This window comes from Impatiens glandulifera, chromosome 9 (assembly GCF_907164915.1).
Source record: "Impatiens glandulifera chromosome 9, dImpGla2.1, whole genome shotgun sequence".
NCBI classification, from domain to species: Eukaryota; Viridiplantae; Streptophyta; class Magnoliopsida; order Ericales; family Balsaminaceae; genus Impatiens; species Impatiens glandulifera.
In genome coordinates, this window is record NC_061870.1 from 20,072,290 (window position 1) to 20,082,003 (window position 9,714).

Here is a 9,714-nt window from a genome sequence, read left to right on the forward strand (position 1 = left end):
GAAAGTCATCTTTTCAACCCATAACACAGAATGAAGTTTGCAGATTTGTGCTGAAATGTATAACCACAGGAGAGCACATCAATCTAATAAAGCATGGGTACACACAGAGCGAAATCGAGAAACTACTGGGTGAGAATGGATATACCCATAGTCAAATTGAGAATCTACTTAAGAAACTACTGGGTAAGCATTAGCTGACTGTAGTAATAAAGTGTAAGGGGCCCTTCCCCCTCTGTTTTGTTTTGTTAGAAATATTATGTACGTGTACTTACAACAACAGTGGGATAAGTAAGTAGTAGTACTATAGTAGTAGTATAGTAAGTAGTAGCTGCAGCATACAGTGTTTGTTTTTGTTGAAAACTTTAATTGATTTTTGAAACTTTTCGTATAGGAATGTCATTAATTGTATATCTTTTCTTCTTTCTCTCACAATCAACTCAGATTAAGAAAGAAAGGAGATAACCTGTCTAAGACAGTAGAGTACAGTAGTATAATCTTGAGACCTGCAAACCTGTAGCATGAGTTGTTAATGGATGTACAAAACATATCTAGGTAATTCAATTGTGTCTGAACTTAACCTATGCATGCATGCATGCTCTTATTAATAAAACCTAGACTCATGTAAAGATTAAACCCAAAAAGATGGGCTTGTTTGTAAACAGATAATTTGAATTAGGAAAAGGCTACTTACCTTAGTCACAAATGTCCCTTTTGGTGCTAAGAATTCAGTAGCGAGCTTGACAGAATCGATAAACAGAGCATTCAGCTGGTCAGTGGCCTCTTGAGCCGAATCACCCCTAACGTTGGATGAACCATCAAGCAGCACCAAATCAAAAGCTAAGCATTCATGCTCCTCCATTAGCTTCTTGATCGTTGCCTTGCATTGAGGCTTGCTTATATCTTCTTCTACACTAATGGCTCCGGGAATAGGGGGAATAGGCAGGAGATCGATGCCAACAACGAGGGTTCCATCAGGAACACGCTGGACGGCAACCTGCATAAAACCGCCAGGGGCGGCACAGAGATCGAGGACACCGCTGCGGGAGGACCGAAAGAAACTAAATTTGGAGTCGAGTTGGATGAGGTTCAACGCTGCATGAGATCTTCATTAACAGGATCTCAACGTTACTTTTACAAAACAAACCAAAAAAAAAAAAAAAAAACTAATTATAAATCTTTTATTTTCTTGAACTAATTTTAAGACTTACACATACATTACTCTACCAATGCTACAAAATCTCATTAATAATGAATTTAGAGCTCTATTATTAATCATGTATATATTCCGGCCCAAACGGACAATGGGTTGTCTATTTTTTGTTTTGGGCTTCATTTTAGTTTAGTGATTCACTATATCTAATTTATTTGATTATTTTAAAAACAATTGTAACAAAGATACTATGTTGTTGGTATTATTAAAAAGCAAGAGATTAAACATGATCTCTTTATTAATGTAAATTAATACATAGTCCATTGTAATTATAAATGTATGCAATAACATTTCCCTTTATACAGGTAAGGGGGCGACTAATACAAGTCTCCCTCTCTTATGATTTATGATTTTAATTAGATTTAGGTTTTTTTTTTTTACATTGGTAAGTTTAGGGTTTATAATTCTGTTCTAAAATTAGATTTTAAGACAATTTTTTTTTTCAAATGTGTTTTTCTCTAAATAACCTTATTTTTAATTTATGTTATTTTTCTTATCATTGAAGAATGTGAAAAACTCATATTAACATGAATCACGCTCAGTGTACACAAACAATTATATTGATAAAATATAAAATGATAATCCTAAAGAGAAATGACTGCATAATAATGAATCATTAAAAGTAGTGATGCATGCACCATCTACTGCAAGAGCATCATCGTCCCAGCATAATTAGTCATCATCTCAGCAGTATGAGCCTTTAACTTGAACTTATTTTAGATCTTATTTTGACAATGTCTTATTTGGTGTTTTGAGATTATGATAAAATGAACTAGTATATGTTATAGTTGATTGTGATAAAATGAACTAATATCAAGATGATCAATGCATGTCCATTATACTCTCACTTGTATGGTTAGTGTTGATTATTAATTAGTATTTTAGTTGATGTTGTGGTTGATGATAGGATAAAAGAGTCCAATTAACTGATCACGAAACACATTAGAGTTAAAAATCAAAGTATTTTTTATATATAAGATTTTTACTTCATTCCTCCTGATTATTACCCGTCTAACTTTAATTCTTATTAAAATTGAAAGTATTAAGAGATTTTACATAAGGTGGACCTTATTATTTACTTAGAATATCTGCTTGCTTTACATTTAAGAAAAAAAGCAGTATGTTCCTCATTTGAATCTTTACACTTAAATTTAGAAATGTGAGATTTGTATTCCTTAAGTTTTAGTGTTCTTAAATGTTGGTGCACTAATGAAAAATGAACCTTTACCGAGAGTTTTATAAAACTCTCGGTAATGGTCCATAGAGGAAGAAATCTTTCGTTATTAAAAATAGATTCCGAGAGGTGTGTAAAACTTTCGGTGATATGAGTTTTTATCGAAACTTTTTCAAATAATCATCGGGTTTAACTCTCCCCAAAAATCAAAAAATAATTCTAAGTGTTGGGGTAATTGCGAAGGTTATTCAAAGAACCCTCGGGTTTAACTCTCTCCCAATGGGCAATTGCGAAAGTTTTTTAAAAATCTTTCGGTTTTGACTCTTCCCCAAAAAACTAAAAATAATTCTAAGTGTTGGGAAAGGAGTAATTGCGAAAGTTTTTCAATAAACCTTCGATTTTTACTCTTCTAAAAAAAATATAAAATAAGTCTAAGTTTTGGGAATGAGTAATTGCGAAGGTTTATCAATAAATTATGAAGTGGTAATAACTAGAGATATACCATTAACTTTTAGTATTTGGCTTCGTTACCGAAAGATGTTTATAAATCTTTCGGTATTACCATTTCATAATTTGTTAATTTAATTGGTGTTTCACTTTCTAATCTAAACTCCTAACTAAGCTAATCAAGTGTGTGTTAAATTTTAAGTACAGGGATTGTGTTTAATTTTATAAGTGTATATGATTGTGTTTTATTATAATATAAAGAAGTGTATATGTATGTTTGTGTTTGATGATAAAAAGGATGCGTGTAAAGTTTGATTATAAGGATGTGTTAGGATTGTTTCATGTTTTGAGGATATCAAATATATTAAATTAATATTGTTCAAGGTCATTAGAAAGTGAAACACCAATTAATTTAACAATTTATGAAGTGGTAATATAGAGAGATTTAAGTATATCATTTAGTAATAGTCTTCAAAACCGAGAGATTTAGACATATCTCTCGAAATTTAGAAAATGATCAAAACCGAGAGATATGTCTAAGTCTCTCAGAATTAAGGTGATCAAAGTCGATAAATATGTCTACATCTCTCGAATTTAAGTAATTGATCAAAACTGAGAGTTATATGAAAACTCTCGGCAATGACCTATTTAAATAAAAAAACGCCATTCTTTCTTCCCGATTCTTTCCGCCACCGCTTTCACCCCTCTTTCTCTCCCCGATTCTTTCTGTCTGCACCGCCCACCTGTGATTGAAGACGACACCGCCGCCACCGATTGAAGACGACACCACCACCGAATTGAAGACACCACCGTCACTGGATTGAAGACACCGCCGCCACCGCTTGAACCTTCTACTGCCGCCTCTTGAATCTCATGGCGTCTCCGCCTGCATTTCAAGGTTAGATTTATGATTAATATGTTATATATTGAGTTTGATTTAGGTTATGTTAGGTTTGAATTATGTTTGATTTAGGTTATATTAGGTTTGATTTATGTTATAAATATGTAATTTATATGTTAGATATATGTTAATATGTTAGATATTTTGTTTGATTTATGTTAGATTTAGTTTGATTTATGTTAGATTTGGTTTAATATATATTAGATTTGGTTTGATTAATGTTAGATTATGTTTGAATGAATTTTGATTTAGGTTATAAGGATGTAATTAATATGTTAGATATTTGGTTTGATTTATGTTAGATTTGGTTTGATTTATGTTAGATTTGGTTTGATTAATATTTATTTGGTTTGATCAATGTTTGATTTGGTTTGATTAATGTTTGATTTATGTTATAACGATGTAATTAATATGTTAGATAAATGTTAATATGTTAGATATTTGGTTTGATTTATGTTATATTAGGTTTGAATTATGTTCTATTTATGTTTGATTTAGCTTGATTTATGTTAAAATTATGTAAGAGAAATGTAAACCTAATTTATATCATGTTAAGTATATAATAATGCAGTTTATTTTCCATCTTATTAGAAAGATAGAAGTACCCGATAAAACTTGGATGACCTTACGTCGAGATCATCCAGATTACGAGAAAGGGGTTGACAAATTTCTCGAGTTTGTAGTGAGTAGTACAAGACGACAAATAGTTAAATGTCCTTGCGTGAAATGCTTGAACACGGCGTCTATGGAAATAATCGATGTGAAGACTTACCTCATCATTTATGGAATAAATCTTCATTATGAGTTCTGTTATTTTCATGGAGAAAAGAGACTTACTACTAACGTGGTTAATGATGATGATGATGCCGATGACTTAGATGATGATGATGATGACGGTCAATCGGAGGATGTCGTGCCGAAAATCAACGATCCTAGAACGTAGATGAATAATATAGTCAATGAAGAGGTCAATGAATAACGTTATATGCAAGATTTTATAAACGATATGTTATCCAATGTTAACGATGGCCCGAACAACAATAAACTAGTCGAAGATGCGCAGAGATTCTATAAACTGCTTGATGATTCTAAACGGCTATTGTATAAAGGTGCTCGAATAATAAATCATCAGCACTACTGATACTCCTTCAAATAAAGAATGTCTGTCAATGGACAAACACTTCGTTCGATATGTTGTTGCGTATACTTAAAGATGATATATTACCGATAAAACAATACATTGGTACAATAAAAAGATATTTTCGGAATAAAACCACCCCGAAGCCTTAATAAACGAGAGCTATCTTATAAATGAGAGTAGTGGCTTATGTGTCAGGTATATAGAGGAGGAAGACCAAGAACATGCACACTTCAATCTCCGTCCTCATATTATTTGCATTGTTGGAAGAACTATCCAACGGAAAAATATACAACTTGGATTATAGCGATCGAGTGACAACTCATTCAATATTATAGTACATTTTGAAAATTATCCCGAAGTAGAACCTTTTTGCATGTAAGATTCAATATTATAGTACGTCTTATTAATTAGCATTAAAGAGTAAGATATTTAATGTTCGATCTATTTACAACGAGTATATGCAGTATTGCAATAACAATGAGTCCTGTGGAGAAACGTATGTCACATATTTTAAGTATAGAGTGAGTAGATTCAGAACCATATCTTATAACTTTATTTTGATTTTACAATTAACGAATGAATTTTGGGAATATATATATATATATAGGTTGCTCAATTAGCAGAAGATGATGACATATCAAGAGACCTTAAGATCTTAGGCGAAGGTCTAACTATGTACTCATGTATGTATGTTTGATGTAAAATAAACGGATACAAATTATGTATAAAAAAACACGACGAAGGTTTGACCACTCAAAATAACGGAGTGGTTGTTGAAGGGTACAACGGATCAGATACTATGTCATACTACGAAGTTTTAACGAATATAATTCAAGTACAATACTTTTCTCACAAACGAGTTGTCTTATTCAAGTGTAAGTGGTCTGATACACATTTTGGGGAACAAAGAGTGAAAGTGAATAAATATGGCTTTGTAAGTATCAATGTAATCCGGATTTTGAAAACTCAAAGTTATGACTCGTATATATTGGCGAGTCAAGCAAAACAAGCATTCTACGCCCCTGATATGTTATCACGACCTAGTTGAAAGATTGTGATAAAATTAAATCCACGATTTACAAATATATAGTTAAGATTAATTAGCTAGATTTATGTTTTCACTTTAATTTTCTTATTACTATAATTATTCTCTAATTTATTAATGATATGTATTCAAGATAGGTGATTGGGGGGTGTATACGGAGAACACCAAAGAGACTAAGCAAGCCATTTCAGAACGTGTTTGCACAAGCAGGTCACCTTAAGATCCGAGGAAAGGCTTCTAGAGATACAGTGTATGTCGTGGACCCGATAGCTACTACTGACCCAACATGTGTTACACATCAGTAGAATGAGGTTGAAGAGTTTATTGAGAGTATGTTTTCTAAGTTGGAGGATCAGGCGGAGGATGATGTGGCGGAGGATCAGGATGAGGAGGATCATGAGCACCATTCCACTCCTGACCCATCATTGACATGTAACATTTTTACACTTATTTATTGTTTGTATTAATTTACACCTAATATTAAATTTGATATTTTTAAACGAGCACAAGAGAAGATTGTAATTAATTGACTTTAATAAAATTATATATAGTTTTATATAAATGAAAATTAATTTCAAATGTGCGGGCGGAGATGGTAGAAGTTAGAAGCAACGAACCAGATATCTATGACTTCAAATTGATAGAGAGAGTGTTCGGACGCCAAATGCATGGGACAATGATCGGTATGGGATCCGGTGTCCTACCCACACACTTTCGAGAGGATCATTAGAGTGGCAACAATTCTCAACGATCCGTCGATCGATTGTTGGAAGTGAGTGAACATCTAAAGGCATCTGTGAGACACATGGAGTCGACAATGGAGGAGCTTCAAAGGAGGGATATGAAAAGAACGCAAAATGATAGAGAAATGACGCAAAGAATGAAGAAATATGAAGAAAAAATTGAATTCTTAATGAGGCATTATCAACCCCCTCCCCCGATCTAGTTAGTACATTATAATTGTTTTTTGAACAATTGTTAATGTTTTGGTTTGACTCATAACAGGTTGTTTGGTTGGTTTTTGAAAAAATGTAAACGTTTTGGTTTGACTAATAATAGGCTATTTGGCTGATTGGGCTTGGTTTAGAATTTTGGAATTTTAGAATTCATAATTTTGGTTTATGAATGTTGGCTGAATAGGTTTGGTTGCGCACACAAAACAATCGACCTTTTTGAGCCATTTACGTGGACAATATCGAGAGTTATTTGAAATCTCTCGGTTTTTCATGCTAGAGAAAAACTGAGAGTTCTTTGAAAATCTATCGGTTTTTTTCTAGGGAAAAACCGAGAGTTCTTTGAAAATCTCTCTGTTTTTCCCTATCAAGAAAAACCAAGAGTTATTTGAAATCTCTCGATTTTTCTTGCTAAGTAAAAACCGAGAGTTCTATGAAAATCTCTCGATTTATCCCTTGCAAGAAAAACCGAAAGTTATTTGAGAACTCTAGGTTTTTCTTGCTAGAAAAAAATCGAGAGTTCTTTGAAAATCTTTTGGTTTTACCCTAGATAACTCTCGGTTTTTCTTGATAGGGAAAACCCGATATATTTTCAAAGAACTATCGATTTTTCACTTTGGTGTCTAAACCGAGAGATTTATAAAATGTCTTGGTAAATAAGCAATTAAGTTTACCGAAAGAGGTAGTACCGACGAATACTAAGAGTTACCTAAACTCTCGGTATTATGTATATACCGAAAGATATAGGGCCATTACCGAGAGATTATACTCTCGGTAATGACCCTTTTTTCAGTAGTGATATTCTTATGTTGTAGTGTTCTTAAGTATGTTGGTGTTCTTATGTTGTAGTGTTCTTAAGTATGTTGGAGTTCTTATGTTGTAGTGTTCTTAAGTATGTTGGTTTTCTTATGTTGTAGTGTTCTTAAGTATGTTGGTGCTCTTATGTTGTAGTGTTCTTAAGAGGAAATACGATTAAGAATAATGTTAAGTTTTTAAAATGATTTGAAAAATATGATATGATGAGAAGGGACTGCCCGTCGCGAGACGATTGTGTCCGTCGCGAGAAGGGCGAGAGGGGACTGCCCGTCGCGAGAAGGGTTTTAGGACCGGTGTTAACAGTAGAGACAAGGGTCTGACTATTGTGAATAGATTACGATAATTGATTTGATAATAATCCTAAGAGGGATTAGTATCTGTTTCTATTCTTTGCAAATCTTCACAAACTCTTAAAACGGATTCAAGTGCGGAACGTTTTGTTGAATTTGAAGCTTCAGACAAATGAATGCAATTATCAAAATGTAAAGAACACATGAGTTTTATGGATGTTCGAAGATAAAACTCCTACGCTTCCCCTTCTTCCACAACCGGAAGGATATTCACTAAAGACTTTGATTCAAATACAACTCACTCTATTAGCTAACTCTTTGTTCAACATAAAACAGTCTGTTAACTTACAACACTGAGATTTCTCACCGAGAAGACAATATGCAATTATAGTATGATCACATAGTGAAACAATGAGTAGTTTGTGCTTTTTGGCTTGAGAGTAGTTTTTTTGAAGCAAGTATGTGAAGTGATGAGCTTGTAAAAATGTGAGTTCGAGAAGCACTTCGACCGTTGTCCTTGGGATTCTATTTATAGTTAAAGTGCACCAACGATCGAATATTCTTTGTGGGCACGTGGCATGTATCCGTTGATCGACCTCCTATATTACGAGAGTACAGAAGACTCTAAGAATTTGGATCGTGGCCGTACAGAACAGATAGTGCGCTGAATATCCTCTGATCCTGTCTTGTACTAGAAATGCAATTGAGATATATCCACGTACGTGGCATTCATTCATTTGATAGAGTCAACTGGGTTGTCAGACTACTAAATCAAGTGGAAAAAACATTTGAGTGATCGTGGTTAGAGGTATGATTCCTTCATACAGAACTAAAGCGAGGCATTAGACGTTATTCTTTAGACTACGTCTAAAGGAGTTAGACGTCCTCGTCTAACTACGCATTCCTTTAGACCATGTCTAACTACGTTTCCCTTTAGACGCGAATTATGCTTCCCTTTAAACCGCGTCTAAAGGAGTTAGACGTCCTCATCTAACTACGCTTCCCTTTAGACCGCATCTAAAAAGGTTAAACTTCCTCGTCTAACTACGCTTCCCTTTAGACCACGTCTAAAGGAGATAAACGTCCTCGTCTAAAGGAGATTGACGTCCTCGTCTAACTACGCTTCCCTTTAGACCGTGTCTAAAAGAGTTAGACTACCTCGTCTAATTACGCTTCCCTTTAGACCGTGTCTAAAGGAGTTAGACTACCTCGTCTAACTACACTTCCCTTTAGACCGCGTCTAAAGGAGTAAGACTACCTCGTCTAACTACGTTTCCCTTTAGACCGCATTTTAAGGATTTAAACGTCCTCGTCTAACTACGTAAGATGTCTAAGACAACCTACTTCAGACCACGTTTACAGTAGCAAAGTCTTTTAGATTTGTGCCTGCACAAAACAAATAGACAACTTAGCTTGATCATAATTACATCATCAAAATTATGTTCCAAACCATAAAAATCTTTTATATTCTTTTTAAGTTAATTAAACCATTTCTTTCTTAATTAACTTTCTCTCTTCTTTGTTTTAATTTTTCCCAACAATTTCCTTTTTTTGATGATGTTAAAACTAAACAATAACAGTTATGTTGAGAACATAAATCAAAATGAATACGAACGCAGTAAATTGACCAAAGTATTCAAACATAGTAAATGATATAAAACACAAGTTAATAGATTTAAGATCCTTCCCTTTTAACTCTTGGATCTGGACTTTGAAGAACCGATTTCCTAGTTAGAA

General features: G+C 33.6%; 1 protein-coding gene across 1 annotated transcript; it reads right to left on the minus strand.

Moving 5' to 3' along the window:
* Nucleotides 1-442: 442 nt before the first annotated feature.
* Nucleotides 443-4,512, minus strand: LOC124915957 (adoMet-dependent rRNA methyltransferase spb1-like). The gene is made up of 4 exons (XM_047456698.1): nucleotides 4,505-4,512; nucleotides 3,575-3,717; nucleotides 692-1,092; nucleotides 443-511 (listed from the first exon to the last, which is right to left on the minus strand). Exons 1-4 carry the CDS (start codon nucleotides 4,510-4,512, stop codon nucleotides 443-445), a joined length of 621 nt encoding a protein of 206 aa, XP_047312654.1.
* Between the last annotated feature and the right edge of the window lie 5,202 nt (nucleotides 4,513-9,714).

What these genes read in the sequence shown, in the direction of transcription:
- LOC124915957 (XM_047456698.1), bottom strand. An exon ending in GGTGTCGTCTTCAATCACAG is followed by an intron (nt 1,093 to 3,574) that starts GTGGGCGGTGCA and finishes GATCTCATGCAG; the next exon opens with CGTTGAACCTCATCCAACTC. An exon ending in AAGGGACATTTGTGACTAAG is followed by an intron (nt 512 to 691) that starts GTAAGTAGCCTT and finishes CTCATGCTACAG; the next exon opens with GTTTGCAGGTCTCAAGATTA.